At 45.1% G+C, this 19,558-nt stretch overlaps 1 protein-coding gene across 1 annotated transcript in view; it reads left to right on the top strand.

The window, feature by feature from the left end:
• Positions 1-19,558, top strand: part of smc3 (structural maintenance of chromosomes 3) — a 122,323-nt gene that overhangs the window by 38,488 nt on the left and 64,277 nt on the right. Inside the window, exons 13-18 of the mRNA XM_073026853.1 lie at positions 1,438-1,651; positions 2,459-2,562; positions 3,674-3,773; positions 16,375-16,535; positions 17,084-17,225; positions 17,603-17,753. Of these exons, the coding sequence (XP_072882954.1) occupies positions 1,438-1,651; positions 2,459-2,562; positions 3,674-3,773; positions 16,375-16,535; positions 17,084-17,225; positions 17,603-17,753 (872 nt within the window). The remainder of the gene's footprint in view (positions 1-1,437; positions 1,652-2,458; positions 2,563-3,673; positions 3,774-16,374; positions 16,536-17,083; positions 17,226-17,602; positions 17,754-19,558) is intronic.

The following is a 19,558-nucleotide window of genomic DNA, read 5'->3' as shown; positions in this document are numbered from 1 at the left end:
TTTAGCTCTCAGCTACAACCATCCTTCAGCCATGATTCAGTGGTGGCCACAACATCATACCTGACAATCTGTAAAAGTGCAACAAGATCATCCTCTTTATTTCTTATACTCCATCCATTGAGATATAACACTTTGAGTAATGTATTTGCTACCCTTTTTGATTCTGTATCCTTAATGCACTAATACTTGCCCTGCTGGCTGTAATTTAAACCTGCCCTTCCTGACAGTCTGACTGCACGCTATCTTTGCATTTTTACCATCTGTCCTATCTCGAGTCCCTTCACAGCGGTTCCTATCCCCCTGACAAATTAGTACGAATCCTCCCCAACAGCTGCAACAAACCTGCCTGTGAGAATATTGGTTCCCTTGGGTTCAGGTACAACCCGTCCCTTTTGTACAGGTCATACCTCCCTTAGTAGAGATCCCAGTGATCCATGAACCTGAAGCCCTGCCAGCTACACCAGCTTTCAGCCACACATTTATCTGCCAAAATATCTCTTTCTACCCTCATTGAAATTACTATCTGGGAGGTCCTGTTTCTCAGCCTTCTGCCTAGTTCTCTTAATTTCTCTCGTCAGGGCCCCTTTGCTTTTTTGTCCTATGCTATTGGTACCAATATGGACCAAGACATCTGCTGCTCTACTTCCCACTCCAAAAAGCTGTGGACGCATTCTGAGACGTCCTTTAACCTGGCACCACAAGGAATACAGTGTAGTAAGACAAAGTTATATATTAGTGTTTAAAGTTGTGTAAAATTCAAGTGAAGCATATTTTGATTAAGAAGTATTAGACTATAATATACATTTCAGGTCATGGCCCATTTGTGTTTGTCAATTAAATCTTTTATTGCTTCCACTTTGTTTATTTTACATTGGTAAGTGGGAAAGAAAAATATATCATCTGCATGCCTTGTTTGTTTACTCTTTCTGATCAGTATTGGTGTTTGCACTGAATATTCTGTCTTTCACATATTGTGCTGGATGCTCATTTTTTGATAGTTAAGAATCCATTCTCAGCCTTGCTATCTATTGTAATTCGAACATGTAAAATAATTTGAACTTGCATTTAATTTTCTGTGAGGTTTGATCACCATACTTTAAGTTAACTTGATAATGGGATCAGAATAGTTTAGCTCACTGCAATTTAAAGAGCTTTGAATATTTGGTTATTTTCTGTGAAATACATCTTGGAGTTGTCTGAAGTGTTCTGCCAACATTAATTTACTAAATCAAATCTGTCAATATTTCTGTTTGGAATAGAATTTGAAGGAGAAACAGAAAGAGGCCCTCTAGCAATTTATTGAGGAAATAAATTTAGGAAATTATTTTGAAAGCACCATCTTTTGTGTATAAAGATCTGATGTGAAATACTGAGAGAGAACTATTAGAAGTCCTGGTAATCTTTTCGTTTGTATTCAATTTGTTTTCATTTTCTTAGGTTGGCACAAGCTACCCAGGAAAGAACAGACTTGTATGCCAAACAGGGTCGAGGAAGTCAGTTTACATCAAAAGAGGAAAGAGATAAATGGATCAAGAAAGAGCTGAGGTCACTTGATCAAGCTATCAATGATAAAAAACGACAAATTGCTGCAATTACCAAAGACCTAGAGGATACAGAAGCCAATAAAGAGAAAAATTTAGAACAGTACAGTGTAAGTAATTAATATCACTTAAGGATTGAGGTATCTTCCATTTTTGCATTGTGGCTTTGGCAATAATTCCTTTTAAATTGAGGAAACTCCCTGTAGAAGACTTGTATTAGTGGCCAGAAGATGGATTTGAATGTGAAAAATGATTAGAATCATAAACAAAATTAAGTCTTGTCAGCTTTGATCAGTGGTAACAGTTTCAACTAAGTCAGGTTTTGGGTGCACACTCCAGTGCAAAAACCTGGGTACATGAAGAAGGCTGGTACTTCAATATTATGCTCTCGGGGGAAATTCTTCAAGACTGCATGGTACTCTTTGCATATCTTGCTTTAATTAACATTTGTAAATTAAAAAGAATGTCAGTCGTTTCTGACCACACTATATTTTACTGGTGTATACATTTTAAACTAGCCCCCTTGGCATGTGGCCTCTGGACAATTAATTCAGCTTAAGTTTTCCCTCTAGGACTAAGTCATTAAATGTTAGCTATTGTTTATCTTAAGTGTAGTCCATTGTGCTTAGAAGATGCAGAAAAGTCCTGGTGTTGTATCAGCTATAATTCAATAGGCATTTTTGATGAAACACTTCCTTCATCTGCTTATGACTCCCTCACTACTCCCCAAGATACTGTGCTGGGGGATTTGCATGTCTAATCATATCTTGACACCCTCCAGAACAGAGCTAAATTATCAATGGGCAGATATAGTGATTATAATAAATATTTTAAAAAATCCATCACTCATTGGTCAGGAATAATTAAGCATTTTAGGATTAAAAACACTGATAAATTGAAGATATTTTCATTATTAGAAACTTGATCAAGATCTGGCTGAAATGAAATCGCGAGTGGAGGAGCTCGACAAGAAGTACTACGAAGTAAAAAACAGAAAGGATGAGCTACAAAGTGAGAGGAAGTAAGTTAAAAACAATAAATTGTGATGATTTTAAACAATGAATAGTGTTTGGACTGCAAGTTCCACATTACTTACACTTCTCAGAAACATTTAAAGTTGTTCTATATAAATATTACACCCCATTAATTCACTTTAGTTATGCATAACAGAAGAAGTCTTGAAGAAGGGTTTTGGTCCGAAGCATCAACTGTTCACTCTTTTCCATAGATGCTGTCTGACCTGCTGAGGTCCTTCAGCACTTTGTATGTGTTGCTTTGGATTTCCAGCATCTGCAGATTTTTTTGTTTGACATAAACTTGATAGCTTGTTTTGCATCATTATTGGAATGTGTAGTGGCCACAGTGAATTACACTGAAGTAAGAAGGTAGAATTAGGTAGCCTGCTGGACCACTGAAAAACTTAACTTTTAATTAAAGAATGTTGAATATGATTTACCTTAAATATCAATTCAAAGATGGTAGACTTCTTTTTTGAAAGATTATTGGGGAATTGACACAAAAGGTACTGCTGATGCTGGAAATCCAGAGCAATACACACAATGTGCAGGACGAGTTCTGCAGGCCAGGCAGCATCTATGGATGGGAATAAACAGTTGATGTTATGGGCTGAGACCCTTCATGAGGACTTGGAGAATCGATGGGTTTTAAAATCTAATAGCTTCATAAATCAACTTTACTTTCATACAAACACGAGGTTCAGCAGATGCCAGAAATCCAGAAGAATAAACAGAAAATGCTGGAGGAACTCAGCAGGTCAGGCAGCATTTAGGGAGACAAATGAACAGTCAACGTTTCAAGGAATCCTGGTGAAGGGTATCAGCCTGAAATGTTGACTGTTAATTTCTCTCCGTAAATCCTGTCTGATTTGCTGAGTTCCTCTGGCACTTTGTGTTTGCTACTTTAATACAATATTTTTATTTCCTATTCTTGATTAAAATTTCAAAGCTGCGGTGGTGAATTTTGTTCTTGCTTTCTCGGGATTGTCTTTCTAGTAACAATACTATGTAATTTATAGAGGTTGAGAAGTGTTTGGACCATGGTCTGAGAATATAGCAAAATATATTTTGGGACTGTATCAACATTTTTTACACCAGGTGCTTTTTATTCATTAGCTACCTATGGCGGGAAGAAAATGCTGAACAGCAAGCATTGGCAGCAAAACGAGAAGAGTTGGAAAAGAAACAGCAGCTACTTCGAGGTGCAACAGGAAAAGTAAGTCTCGTTAATTTCAGTAAAGCTCTGCTGAAACTAACATAGAGCAGAATTGTAGAATACAGTTTGTACTTGGTAATTGTATTTTGGATAATACTTCTCTTTTATAGCTAAATTGTGGAATACAAGCTCAATTGCATTTGGTCCATGTTGTTTCTATTAAGTATTTGCCTCATTTGAGTGTGAAGTTAACCACAAACTCCGACGTACCTGTAGTAGACTGCTAAAGCACTCAGATTTTTATTGGAAGGAAGATGAATAACTTTACTGTTTATGTTTGTTGTTGAATAGTGCAAATTGTTTTAGGCTTTGTGTTTCAATAACGATGATGTCTCAATCATAGTGATAGAGAATAGAAAAATGCTCTTCAGCCCAGCTCATCCATACAGACTGTACGTAGCGGAGGCATGACGACAACTTGCTGACACCTCCTCTTATCTACCCCTGGACCATGACCCCACTAGGGAGCACCAGTCCATTGTCTCCCAAACCATTTCCGATCTCATCAGCTCGGGGGATCTCCCATCCACGGCCATCAAACTTATAGTTCCCACACCCTGCACTTCCCGTTTCTACCTCCTACCTAAGATTCACAAACCTGCTTGTCCAGGCAGACCCATTGTCTCTGCTTGCTCCTGCCCCACTGAACTCATTTCTGCCTATCTCGACTCTGTTTTATCTCCCCTTATTCAATCCCTTCCCACCTATGTCCGTGATACTTCCCATGCTTTACATCTCACTCCTGATGAAGGGTTTCGGCCTGAAACATAGTCACTACCTCCTCCCATAGATGCTGTCTGGCCTACTGAGTTCTGCCAGCATTTTGTGTTTTTATCAGCTATTTATTTATTGTTTATTGAGATACAGTAGGCTCTTCTGGCCCTTCCTGCCACGCTGTCCAGCAACCCCTGATTTAATCCTAGCCTAGTCATGGGACATTTTACAATGACCAGTTAACCTACCAACTGCTAGACCTTTGGGCTGTGGGAGGAAACTGGAGCACCCAGAGGAAACCTGTGCAGTTCGGGGAGAATGTACAAACTCCTTCCAGGCAGTGGCTGGAATTGAACCCTGTGTCACTAGTACCGTAAAGCATTGTGCTAACCACTAAACTACTATGATGTTTCTGGCAGCTCTTTCTCAGAGTGTACAATTTGTGTGCAGAAACTGCCCTGATGCCCCTTTTATATCTTAAGTCTATACCCTCTTGTTTATAGTTTCCTCGGGGGGGAGAAAGACTCTGCTTTCACCCTGTTTATGCCCCTCGTGATCTAGTAACCATCTATCAGATCACTTCCTAGGTTCCAGGAAATAAACTCCCTAGTTTACCCCAACACCTTATAACTGAGCCCCCAAGTCCGGGGAACATTCTGGTAAATATTTTCTGCATTCTTTACTTAACGTAATTCCTATAACAGGTCAACTGAAGCTGTACACAGTACTCAAAAGTACAGCCCCACCAATTGTCTTATATACAATAGAGTGCAAAAGTCTTAGGCACCCAAGATTTTTATAATATAAATTTTGTTTTAGATGTTTATTTTTGTCTTCTGTATTAGTGTGTCAGTAGAAAAGAGAAAATTTTAGTTTTCCAAAAAATGTTACATAATTTTCTCTGTAATTTGCTAAAGAAAATAATAATACACTGTAGTGATGTGCTACACACAGCGCTGAAATAACGACACACAGTCGGTAAGTTGTTTCGAGACCAGTTTATTCAAACTTTGCGGCGCTGGCATTTAATCCCTAGCGCCCGCCCTCTCCGGGCGGAAATGATGTGAGAGGTGCATTACCAAAGTCTCTCCCCACCCACTGGCTATTTGTGAGCTGGTTCGCCTGCGCAGAAAGTGGGTCGCCACATAACACCCCCCCCCTCCCCCCCCAGAACTGGCGATACACCCCCCAATGTCCACAGTCTGGATCAGCCTCTGTTTGGGAGGTCTGCCTCTGCGCCGCGGTACCTGAACCTCGATTGGCTGCGCCAAGTCCACATGGGTTAGTTTGAGTCGGTCCACCGTGAAAAACCTCCTCTCTTCCCCCAATGTCCAGAACGTACGTGGACCCGTTGTTGTTGATCATCTTGAACGGCCCCTCATACGGCCGTAGTAGCGGTGCCCGGTGTCCACCCCTTCGTACAAACACAAACTTACAGTCCTGCAGGTCTTTGGGTACATGGGTCGGGGTCCGTCCATGCTGTGAAGTCGGTACGGGGGGCCAGGTTGCCGAGCCTTTCGCGTAGTCTGTCCAGGACTGCTGTGGGTTCTTCCTCTTGCCCCCTTGGGGTTGGTATGAACTCTCCCGGGGCGGCCAGGGGTGCGCCGTACACCAACTCGGCCGACGAGGTGTGCAGATCCTCTTTGGGCGCTGTGTGAATTCCAAGCAGGACCCAGGGAAGCTCGTCCACCCAGTTAGGTCTTCTCAGGCGGGCCATGAGAGCCGACTTCAAGTGATGGTGGAAGCATTCCACTAGTCCGTTTGACTGAGGGTGATAGGCAGTAGTGTGGTGTAGCTGCGTTCCCAACAGGCTGGCCACAGCCGACCACAGGCTAGAGGTGAACTGGGCGCCTCTGTCAGAGGTAATGTGGGCCGGTACCCCGAAGCGTACTACCCAGGTTGCAATCAGTGCTCGGGCGCAGGAATCAGCAGATGTGTCGGTGAGCGGGACCGCCTCTGGCCACCTCGTGAACCGGCCTACCATAGTTAGGAGGTACCATGCTCCTCGGGACACTGGTAGGGGGCCCACGATATCCACATGAATGTGGTTGAACCTCCGGTGGAGCTTTAGTGTGCTGCTGCACCTTGGCTGTTCGGCACTGCGCGCACGTTCTGGCCTATTCACTGACCTGCTTGCGAAGTCCGTGCCACGCGAACTTGCTGGAGACCAGCCGGATGGTTGTCCTGATAGATGGGTGCACCAAACCGTGTATGGAGTCGAAAACCCGCCGCCTCCAGGCTGCCGGGACGATGGGGCAAGGTTGGCTGGTAGGCACATCGCACAGGAGGGTCCTCTCACCTGGGCATCCGAGGAAGTCTTGCAGCTGCAAACCCAAGACTGCGGTCCTGTAGCTGGGCATCTCATCGTCTGCCTGCTGCGCCTCCGCCAGTGCTGCATAGTCCACCCTCAGGGACAGGGCCTGGACAGCTGGTCTGGAGAGTGCGTCTGCCACGACGTTGTCCTTTCCTGAGACATGCTGGATGTCCGTTGTGTACTCAGAGATGTAGGACAGATGTTGCTGCTGGCGAGCCGACCAGGGATCGGACACCTTCATGAACGTGAAGGTCAACGGTTTGTGGTTCGTGAACGCGGTGAACAGCCTGCCTTCTAAGAAGTACTTGAAATGCCGGATTGCCAGATACAGTGCCAACAGCTCCTGTTCGAAAGCACTGTACTTGAGTTCGGGTGGTCGTAGGTGCTTGCTGAAGAACGCCAAGGGTTGCCAGCGCCCCTCGATGAGTCCAGCACCCCACTGACTGCTGTGTCGGATACGTCCACCATGAGTGCAGTCGGAACGTCCGTTCTGGGGTGCACCAGCATTGTGGCATCTGCCAAGGCTTCCTTGGCTTTAATGAAAGCGGCCGCGGCCTCCTCGTCCCAAGTAATGTCTTTGCCTTTACCCGACATCAGGGTGTACAAAGGGCGTATGATACGGGCTGCTGAGGGGAGAAAATGGTGGTAGAAGTTCACCATACCAACGAACTCTTGCAGGCCTTTGACAGTGTTGGGCCGGGCAAAGTGGCGGATCGCGTCTACCTTGGCGGGCAGAGGTGTTGCCCCGTCTTTGGTAATCCTGTGGCCCAGGAAGTCGATGGTATCGAGACCGAACTGGCATTTGGCCGGGTTGATCATGAGGCCGAAATCACTCAGGTGGGAGTAGAGCTGGCGGAGGTTCGACAGATGCTCCTGGCGACTACTGCTGGCTATAAGGATGTCGTCCAAATAGATGAACGCAAAGTCCAGGTCGTGTCCCACTGCATCCATTAGCCGCTGGAACATCTGTGTAGCATTCGGAAGAACTCGAGCAGGCCGAACGGGGTGATAAGTGCTGTTTTTGGGATGTCTTCAGGGTGCACTGGGATTTGATGGTATCCCCGGACGAGGTCTACTTTGGAAAATATTCTTGCCCCGTGCAGGTCTGCTGCAAAGTCCTGTATATGCGGCACGGGGTAGCGGTCTGGAGTTGTAACCTCGTTCAGTCTGCGGTTGTCGCCGCATGGTCTCCAACCCCCAGCTGCTTTGGGCACCATATGCAGGGGGGAGGCCCATGGGCTGTTGGACCTCCATACGATCCCCAATTCCTCCATCCTCTTGAACTCCTCCTTTGCCAGGCGGAGCTTTTCCGGGGGGAGCCTTCCTGCGCGGGCGTGGAGGGGTGGTCCCTTGGTCGGGATGTGGTGCTGAACCCCGTGTCTGGGCATGGCTGCCGTGAACTGCGGTGCCAGAATCGATGGAAAGTCCGCCAGGATTCTGGTGAATTCGTTGTCCGACAGCGTGATGGAGTCCAGGTGTGGGGCCGACAACTTGGCTTCACCCAGGGAGAATGTCTGGGAAGTCTTGATATGTACCAGTCTTTTCCCTTGCAGGTCGACCAGCAGGCTGTGAGCTCGCAAGAAGTCCGCCCCCAGGAGTGGTTGGACCATGGTGGCCAGTGTGAAGTTCCACGTGAACCGGCTGGCACCGAACTGCAGCTGCACTGTGTGGGTGCCGTAGGTCCGTATCGTGCTGCCGTTTGCGGCCCTCAGGGTGGGTCCTGGCTTCCTGTTGCGGGTGTCGTACCCCGTCGGGGGCAAGGCGCTGATTTCCGCTCCGGTGTCAACCAAGAAGCGGCGTCCCGACTGTTTGTCCCAGACGTACAAGAGGCTGTCCTGGTGGCCAGCCGCCATAGTCATTAGAGGCAGTTGGTCCTGGCCCTTGCAGGGCAGGCGACAACGGTGGGCTTTTGTGCCCCACCGCTGGTGGTAGAAACACCACTGTTCACTGGCCTCCTCACTCCTGCCTCTGTGTTGTGTGCGCCCTGCCGGGCCTGGTCTGGTCTGCTGTTGGGCGCGTGGGCCTGGTAATCTGACCGACGGACGCCACACTCTCCCTCTTGGCTTTCCATAGCACGTCTGCCCGGACCGCCACCTTCGGGGGGTCGCCGAAATCTGCGTCGGCCAGCAGCAGATGTATGTCCTCGGGCAGTTGCTCTAGGAACGCTTGCTCGAACATGAGGCAGGGCTTGTGTCCGTCAGCCAGGGCCAGCATCTCGTTCATCAATGCTGACGGCAGTCTGCCTCCCAAACCGTCCAGGTGAAGCAGGCGGGCACCCCGCTCACGCCGTGAGAGGCCAAAGGTCCCAATGAGCAGCGCTTTGAATGCTTCATATTTGCCTACTTCCGGGGGCGACTGTATGAAGTCCGCAACCTGGGCGGCCGTCTCCTGGTCAAGGGCGCTCACCATATGGTGGTAACGCATGGAATCAGAAGATATCTGCCGAATCTGGAACTGGGCTTCTGCTTGGCTAAACCACACACGTGGTCGCAACGTCCAGAAAGTCGGTGGTTTTAGCGAAACTGTGTGAACAGATGAAGAGTCAGTCATCTTTGGTCCAAATCCCATTTGGACCGTCAGGGTCACCAATGTAGCGATGTGCTACACACAGCGCTGAAATAACGACATGCAGTCGGTAAGTCGTTTCGAGACTAGTTTATTCAAACTTCGCGGCGCTGGCATTTAAGCCCTTGCGCCCACCCTCTCCGGGCAGAAATGACATCAAAGGTGCATTCCCAAAGTCTCCCCACGCGCTGGCTATTTGTGAGCCGGTTCGCCTGCTCAGAAGGTGGGTCGCCACAAGACCACTTTTGTAGCCCAATGCGTGATTAAACAAAGGTAACAAACTGGATGCTAATGATTAATGACATAATGAGGTGGATAAACTAAACTGATAAACTAAGACAAACGGGTGTAGAAGGGATCAATCTGGACAAAAGACAACCAAACTAAAATGTGAAGATGTGGCAGATGTGACAGTTTAACCTTCAGATCATCAATTATTACGTCATGACAAGAGTGAACATAGCAACAAGACACAAGGTTGTCATTCCGCATCAGCAAGGTCTCTTCCCAGGCAGAAATTTAGTGGCAGACAGGAGGTTCAAGCTGTACTATCCAAGCTCTTCTAAAGAACTACAAAGAAATGGACAAGGTTGAGGATCAGAAATGTGGTCAGCCAATGAAACAGAGTGCAGCAGACAAGAGATACATCAAACTGACGTCCCTTCTAAATTTGAAGAAGTCCAGCACTGTCATCAGCTCTGAACCCAAGTATACCCATTTAAAGTCTGGAGAAGTCTTGTCAGAAGTGGTCTTCATTGGAAGAGTTTTTGCCAGAAAACACTTCCTCCAAAGTGGACTCACCTGCACACAAAAACACAAGAACTGGGGTGCTGAACAATGGCAGCAAGTACTCTGAACTGATGAGTCAAAATTTGAAACACAGCAGAGGTTCCCTGCAGGTTTGGGACTACATTTTCCAAATGGAGTCGTTTACCTGGTCAGAATTAATGGAATCTTCAATGCACAATACCTTCAGGGAGGCTCCTGATGATGCCAAGAACTATATTCAACAAAAAGAAGAACAAGGCACTAGAACACACACAAAATGCTGGTGGAACACAGCAGGCCAGGCAGCATCTATAGGAAGAAGCACTGTCGACGTTACGGGCTGAGACCCTTCGTCAGGACAAGGCACTAGATCCTTTTTCCTTTCAAAGTGCTGGATTCTTTTTCAAGAATAAGGAGTTTTGCAACAGATGGTATGGCCTTTACAGAATCCTGATCTCAATATTATTGAGGCTGTCTGGAGAGACAGAAGCAAATGAGACAGCCAAGGTTGGCAGAAGAACTGTGGCCTGTTCTCCCAAGATGTTTGGAATAACCAGCTAGCCAATTTTCTTATAAAACTGCATGACGAGATAATAAGATAATAGATGCAGTTTTGAAGGCAATGGGTGATCACACCAAATATTGATTTTAGTTTTTTACTGTTTACTGCTCTTTATAGTTTTTCTTGATAATTAGAAACTTTTCATTATTTTTGAAAGCATCTTTACCGTTGTTTTTTTTACACGTGCTTAAGACTTTTACACTGTATTGTAACTGCAAAGTAACTTCACCTCCTGAACTGCGTCTCGGAGTTATTTTTGATTGAGGAATTTAAAGGTTGTGTTCCGGAAAAGATCCGGATGTATTTGAATGAGAGGACGAATCAGTCCATCTCAGAAATTGCTAGGTTCGCAGATGAATATGCCCTAACCCACAAGACAAAGTTTTCCTTGCCAAAAAATTACCCGAGAGACCGTCGGAATGGTAGGGAAAGTCCGCCGGCTAAGGGAGAAACTCCGCCGGGAGCTAGCAGAAAAAGTGAGGATAACAGGCAGGAAACCTGGAGATTTCCTGGTTTAACCTGTTTTAATTGTGGAAAGGTGGGACATATTGCATCAAAATGCCCTGCTCCGAGGAAGGAGCCAGAAAGAGGGAAAGCAGCTATCCCTATAGGCTGTATTGCGTCGATCAGAAAATCGACAAGAGGGCCCCAGGTAGATGGAATACAGGAGGGGCGGGAGACATTTAGTTCCGAAGGAACTGTGTCTTTGAGGGAAGGGGACCCCCCCCAATCCCCGTACGGATTTGGAGAGACACGGGGGCGGAGCTATCCTTGATTAGCCGTAATGTGTTAAAATTTGGACCGAGGTAGTGCCTTTGCATAGGGTCCTTCTAGATTGTGAGTTGGTGTCGGGACCAGTGGAACTGGGGGTCCTGCCGGAGTTGCCGGGGGAAGGCGTGGACGTCCTTCTGGGTAACAACCTAGCGGGTGGGAAGATGGGTGCAGCCGTGAAGCTGACAACCCAGCCCGTGAGAGTTGAGGACCCTCCCTCAGATAAAAAAATTTATCCCGCATGCGCGGTCACTCGCAGCATGTCGAAAAGGGCAGCTGAGACCGAGAGCTGTTTGAATCTGGCCAGTTTTGATTTGGCCGAGACGTTTTTACCGACTCTGTACCAGCAAGAGTCAGAGGAAGGTAAACTGGAGAGTAGGGAGGAAAGAGAGAGTAATCGGGAAGAGGTAGACCTGTCCTTAGCAAGAAGGAGTTTGTACGGAAACAGAAAGGTGACGAGGAGCTGGTAGCCTTGAGAGAGTCGGTTCTCTCTGAGACTGAACTGGAGGCAGAGCCAGAGGGTTATTATCTCAAGGAGGGGGTGTTGCTGAGGAAGTGGAGGCCCCCCGCGGTGCCGGCCGATGAGGACTGGGCGGTGATACATCAGATAGTAGTCCCGAAAGTATATCGGGACGAAATTCTTGACTTAGCTCATAAGGGACCTTTAGGTGGGCATTTAGGAATAAAGAAGACAGTGGAGCGGGTTCAGAGAGAGTTCTATTGGCCAAACCTGAGAAAAGATATTACTGAGTATTGTAAAAGATGTCATACATGCCAAGTGGTGGGTAAGCCGAACCAAGTTATCCCTAAGGCCCCCCTCCGACCTATCCCCGCATGTGAGGAGCCTTTCTCCCGAGTCATTGTGGATTTTGTGGGACCCTTACCTAAAACTGCGAGTGGGCGGCAGTATATCATGACCCTGATGTGTGCCGCTACACGATTTCCCGAGGCCGTGCCTCTGGGTGGTATTAAGACCTCTGCGGTGGTGAAGGCCCTTATTAAATTCTTTACCACCGTGGGGCTGCCTAAGGAGATACAATCAGACCAGGGAAGTACATTCACGTCTAGCACATTTCGGCAGATGATGACCCAGCTAGGGGTAAAGCAGATTCTGGCCTCTGCGTATCACCCGGAGTCACAAGGAGCGTTGGAAAGGTTCCACGCTACCCTAAAGACCATGCTTAAAGCTTATTGTCAGGAGAACGTTCGAGACTGGGATGAGGCTTTACCCCTTTTGTTATTTGCTGTAAGGGATACAGTCCAGTGCTCCCTGGGGTTCAGTCCGTTCGAGCTCGTTTTCGGTCACAGGCCCAGGGGACCCCTAACCCTACTGAAAGAAAAGTGGTCTAGCCCGACCGTCCAAGTCAGTGTGATTGACTATGTGCTGAAATTCCGGGAAAGGCTGCATAAAGTATGCGCCTTGGCAAAAGAAAACCTTAAAGACTCCCAGGGAAAAATGAGTCAGTGGTATAACCTGAGAGCGAGAGAACGAGAGTTTCACGTGGGCGACCGGGTCTTGGTCCTATTCCCGGTAGTTACTCACCCCCTTGGGGCGAGGTTTCAAGGACCATATACAGTGCGTAAGAAAATAGACTCGCTGAATTACGTGATCGAAACCCCCGACCGGCGAAAGCCGACCCAGTTAGTTCACGTGAACATGATAAAAGGGTATCATGAACCCACCCCCGCGGTGGTTGGTGCGGCCATGAAAGCCGATGAGGTAGAGGGGGATGGTAAGGAGGGACCAGAACGGTTTGACAAGATAGGTATAGTCCCCACCAGATTGGAGAACTCTATCGTATTGGCTAGCCTTGCGGATAAAGTTGGCCACTTAAAGCCTGAATGGCGGGAACAGGTAATACAGCTCATTAACCGGCATGCAGACTTATGTCCAGATGTTCCCCGAAGGTGTAGTGGGACGAAGCATGATGTAATAGTTACCTCAACCCGACCTACAAAACAGGCCCCTTATCGGATGAATTCTGAAAAGAGCCAGCTAGTAGAAAAGGAGATTGAACATATGCTAGCTGCTGGATAATCTGCGAATCCTCTTCCGCGTGGGCTTCTCCTTGCGTGGTTGTCCCAAAGCCGGACGGTACCATAAGATTCTGTACCGATTACCGGAAGGTCAACGCGGTTACCCAGACCGATGCTTACCCTATCCCCCGGGTGGATGATTGCATTGATCAAGTGGGGAAGGCAAGGTACATCACAAAAATTTACTTGTTAAAGGGGTACTGGTGTGTTCCTTTAACGGACAGGGCTCGAGAGATTTCAGCCTTTGTCACCCCGTCCGGGTTGTACGAGTACAACGTTATGCCGTTTGGGATGAAAAATGCCCCAGGGACATTTCAGCGGATGATAGACGCTGTGATAAAGGGGTTAACCCACACCAAGGCTTATCTTGACGATGTGGTAGTTTGGAATGACACCTGGGAGGAGCACCTGGAGGCTGTAGAAAGTTTGTTTACCCGAATGTCAGCAGCCCACCTTACAGTAAACCTCGCCAAGAGTGAGTTTGGTCATGCCACGATCACCTATCTGGGGTATGTGGTGGGAGACGGGCAGTTGGCACCTGTACAGGCGAAGGTCCGGGCTATTTCCGAGGTCCCTGTACCCTACAATAAAAGGGCCCTGAGGAGGTTTCTGGGCATGGTGGGATACTATCGGAAATTCTGTAAAAATTTCGCGGACAGAAGGAGGAAAAATTTGAGTGGGGTCATTCTTGTCAGAATGCCTTTGAAAAGTTAAAAGCCATATTGTGCCATGACCCTGTGTTAAAAGCGCCTGATTTGTTAACCCCCTTCTCCTTGGCCACGGACGCCAGCGATGAGGCTGCAGGAGCAGTCCTTTTGCAGCAAGCAGGGGATGGAGTGGAGCACCCGGTAGCATATTTCTCTCAGAAGTTCAATAGACACCAGAGGAATTACTCTACCGTGGAAAAGGAATTGTTAGAGCTTGTGTTGGCGATACAACATTCCGAAGTGTACATTTGTCCGGCGCAAAGACCCCTAGTGGTCTATACCGATCACAACCCGCTGGTATTCCTGGACAATATGAAAAATAAAAACAGGAGGTTATTAAGCTGGAGTCTGATGCTGCAGGAATTCGATATTAAGATACAGCACATTAAGGGGAGTGATAATGTGCCAGTGGATTGTTTATCTAGGTGCTGAATTAAATGTAAAATGTATGGCTCTAGTTAAAACGAAAAGCTTGTGTATTGTGTTAGATTCAAAAATCCTATAAGACTCTGTACCAACTTGTTTTTAACCGCTGGTAAAAAACTTTTAAGAGGGGAGGTGTTATGACCCCAGTCCCCTCCTTTGTGAGAATCGCAAGAGAGAGAGAGAGAAGCCTTACGGTTTGGAATGTGGGCTGGCTGCTCAGCCAGACAAAAGCCTTGGACATAGCCATTGTCTTGGGAGACACCTTTGTAGAATAAAGGACTGGACTACGTGCAAACCCTCAGGGCAACGTGGGCTGGGTGATGGGGGAAAGATTGCCTCACCCCCACCCTGATTGACATCTACAACCCTGCCAGTCCAGATAAAAGGTGGGCTGCCGAGGCGGGGCCTCAGACGCACCAAGGAGACACACGAAGAAGACACGATAGCGCTTCCCGTCAGAGCGGGAAGCCATTTTGAAGGAAGCCACGTGCGTTAGATTCCGGATCGGGAGTCTGTGGCTGAAACCAAAGGAAAACCGTTTTAACTAACAACAGGGATTTGCTTTGCAAAGACGACGGGCAAGTGTTCCTTCTTTCTCACCACTCTCTCTCTCCAACACGTGAAATGCCAGTGGTTCCCAAAACGGGAAAGCCTGCAGATTTTGAGTGACTCTTATATTCCATTGGACTCAGTATTATCCCCTAGACAACGATAGAGCTTATTTCTGATTGATTATTACTATACCTGTGCTTTAGATTGAGTTTTGACGACGTATATGATCTGAATGTTTTGTATTAACCATACATTTGTGCCCCTTTATAAATAAAAAAAGTTTGAAAATAGCACCGTCAGACTTCAGTGGACCTCTCTATCTTTGCTGGTAAGTCACCCGGTTACTGGGAACGTAACACACGTGCTTAAGACTTTTACACTGTATTGTAACTGCAAAGTAACTTCACCTCCTGAACTGTGCTTGGTGTGGTGAAGGCCAGCATATCAGATATTGTCTTTATCACCCTATCTATTTCAGAACCTCTTGCAGTGAACTGTACATTTGCACTACTAGATCCCTCTAGTCCATACTACACCCTAGGGCTCTACCATTCACTATACAAGACCTTCCCTAGTTTGATCTCCCGAGATGTAATACCACACATTTATCTGGATTGAGAAAATTCAGTCACAAAAACAAAATAAAAATAAAAATGTCCTGACGAAGGGTCTCGGCCCGAAACGTTGACAGTACTTCTCCCTATAGATGCTGCCTGGCCTGCTGTGTTCCACCAGCATTTTGTGTGTTGTTGTATAAAAATGTATGCTTCGTTCATTGTGGCAGCTCATTTTTACAAGTAGTGTGTGAGAAAATAATCCATGGTGCATTTCCAAAATTTCATGTTTTTTTGCTTGCATCAAATCTGTATACTGTTTCTCATGGTAGTCATTAAGTGATCCTTTTCCCACTTCCTCACTACATTTGAAAGAAGTTTTGAGTATTTAGCCTAATTTTATCCTTTATTTTTCTGTTTATCTTCAAGGGAAGTCCTTTTTTCTATTTGATGCCTGCTTTTGAATGCATGACTGAAAGTCAGTACTTGCAGACATGAGAGCTGGAAACTGAAGTTTGAGATACAACTTCCAGGATTGTCAGAAGCTTAGTTACACATGTCTAATACTCACCTTGAGCCAAGTTGTATTTTCTAATATCTAACAGTCTGATATTTTGATTTTTCTCTACAGGCAATTTTGAATGGAATTGATAGCATAAACAAAGTATTAGAACACTTTGGTCGTAAAGGCATCAACACACACATCATTAACGGCTATCATGGGATTGTAATGAATAATTTTGAATGTGATCCAGCTTTTTATACCTGTGTGGAAGTTACTGCAGGAAACCGGTAAACAACTTTTATGAAATAAGGATTTTGTTGTGGAATGTAATGTTAATTGTTCTTCATTAAAAAGATTATGCTATATGCAGAACTTTGTAGATGCTGGAAATCTGAGCAACGCACACAAAATGCCGAAGGGTTATGGCCTGAAATGTTGACTGTACTCTTTTCCTAGATGCTGCCTGCCCTGCTGTTCCTCCAGCATTTTGTGTGTGTTGGGGAACTTTGGAATTGTATTATCATTACAGTGACAACTTGTAATGAAGCTCTGTGTGTTTACAGCATTCCCTTACTGTTCCACTGTATCAAACTTTCTCATGTTGTATAGCCTGATGTTTTAGATTTTCTTGTGGTAAAACAGTTATAAGGCCATGAGGAATAAATCCTGTAGGAAAAGAACATTTAGTAAGGAGAAAAAATAATTAATTTGGAAAATGTTACACTTTTTTGTCATCTTGTTAATTGCTCCTAATGTCATTTTACTAGATAGATATTTTGCTAGAGAACTTTAAGAAATGGAACATAAGAGTCTCAACTATCTTTTATGTTTTCAGTTTGTTTTATCACATTGTGGAGTCTGATGAAGTTAGTACAAAGATTTTGATGGAATTTAATAAACAAAATTTCCCTGGTGAAGTTACTTTTCTTCCCTTAAACAAGCTGGATGTTCGAGATACAGCGTATCCTGAAACAAATGTGCGTAAGCAACTCTTTTCCACTGTATTTTATACTTCCATCTCTCAAATCTTTCCAAACACTGAAGTAACCATATGCAAATATTTAAATATCTAGTTTCTCCCAGTATCTAATTTTAAAATTAAATTTTTATGGCTGTAATTTTAATGACAAAAAATTCCATGAATCTGTAGATAATTTTTTTTTGGGGGGGGGGGGGGTTGAGGTTTCCAGATTAGTAATTGTGCAAAAAGTATTTATTCTGGGCTGAAATATTAGTGGTCCAGAATTTGATCATTTATAATCTTGTATTTGGCTCAATCAACTTTCAGATCTAATCCTTTTTAGCTGTTTTTGTTTCTGTACCTTGCTTATGAGACGTAATTTTTACTTTCCAGGATGCGATCCCAATGATCAGTAAATTGAGGTACATTCAAAGATTTGATAAAGCATACAAACACGTATTTGGTAAAACGTTAATATGTCGCAGTATGGAAGTTTCCACTCAGTTGGCCAGAGCATTCAACATGGATTGCATTACTCTGGAAGGTATGTATAAATAATAACTTAGTTAAGGATCTGTTATCAAATTGGATGTTTCCAGGTGTAACTTGCATTTGTTAAAATTATGTCATATTTTGATGTGGAAATGATAGCTACAGTATCAATGGTGGTGAATCTGTGGAATTCTTTGCTATAGATAGCTGTGGCGATCAAGTCATCAAGTATATTTATAGCAGAGTTTGATAGGTAAGGGTGCAAAATGATGTAATTCTGCTCCTATACCTTATGGTTTTATCATCTTTTTCCATTTCTTTGTAACATGCTAAATTACTGAATATTTTGAGGTTATTGCACTGGAAAGGTCAACTTCAATCCCAAATTGTTTTAATTTGTAAAGTTGTGTAGTAACTGTGGTATAATTTTTATTTCTCATTTCAAGAGTTCTGTTACAATACAGTTATAACCCCTGGGAATATTTAGATGAAGTGTTAAATTCTGGTTTCTGGTTTGTTTCTTAGGAGCCATCTGTTCATAATGTAATTCTCAATATGTCACTTATTATGTTGCACTTATGCAACATTGAAAAACTACTAATGACTGGAGTATCGTTTCTGGGATGCTTGTTAATGGATTGACATGAATGTGAACATGTTCTTAACAGCCTGTAATCAAAACAGAAAAATCTGGAAAATGTTTCAATCAATGCACAGGAACAAATGGAACTGGAAGATGTTAAAGATAAAGTTATATATTATAGGAATAACGGTGGGGTGAAGTGAACAAAAGGGATTGTCCATCAAAGGTTGGGTGCTGGGAGAAATTGAAATGTCCAAGTGGCGATGATATTGACAGAAAGATTGTGATAAAAGTTAGTGAATAACAATGTATGTTTTGGGGTGGTATTTTGAAGGGGAGATGAATGAAATCTGAAATTACCAGAGGAAAGAAGCTTGGAGTACGTATTAAAGGGAGGACTAGGGTAAAGCCTAGCTTAAGCGAGAAGAGTGTGTCATTGTCAGAGCCCTGTGGAAGTCGGGAGAGAGAGAATAAAAGCAGATTTGGGCAAGGCCAGTCTTTTTGGACTCCACAGGTGCGGAAAGTGTGGTTTCAAAGTCCTAACCTAAGCAAGTAAAAGAAGGATAGGCTTATCCTTGATTGGAGTGTGCCAGTGATAGATTGTGAAGGCTTTGGCGTGAACAGAAGAGGCAAGACTTTCTCTTTTTTGGTATAGATTGGTCAGGATAGAATGCTCCTCCTGTTAGATGTGGGAATTCAAGATACTTGACTGTATCCTGATGACTACATCTGCAGGAAGTGCACCCTACTTCAGTGCCTGACGAACTGGATCAAGGAGCTTGAGTTGGATGTACTCAGGATCATTTGGGAGGCTGAAGATGATATAGACGAGACTTAATCCAGAGTACAGATGTAGGTTGGACAGTAGATGGGTGATTGCTATGAGAGGTAAGGGGATTATGACGTCAGTGCAGGGTTCCACTGTGGCCGGCTCTGAGGCTCAACAGGCAATGCAGTAGTTATAGGGGACTCAGTAGTTAGGGGCACTGAAAGGAGATTCTGTGGCAGCAAAAGAGACACCTGGATGGTGTGTTGCCTCTCAGGTGCCAGGGTCCATGACGTATTGGAGTGGCTGCAGGATATTCTCAAAAGGAGAGGGGTAACAGCCAGAGGTAGTGGTGCATATTGGCACCAATGACATAGGCAGAAAAAGGGAAGAAGTCCTATTCAGTGAAGATATAGAGTTAGGAAAGAGGCTGAAGAGAAGGACTTTCAAGGTTGGTAATCTCCAGATTACTCTTGGTGTCACGAGCTGGTGCAGATAGGAATGGGGT

This window comes from Hemitrygon akajei, chromosome 23 (assembly GCF_048418815.1).
Source record: "Hemitrygon akajei chromosome 23, sHemAka1.3, whole genome shotgun sequence".
NCBI lineage: Eukaryota > Metazoa > Chordata > Chondrichthyes > Myliobatiformes > Dasyatidae > Hemitrygon > Hemitrygon akajei.
Note: the sequence above shows the minus strand (reverse complement) of the source record. Positions and strands in the feature narration are given on the sequence as shown.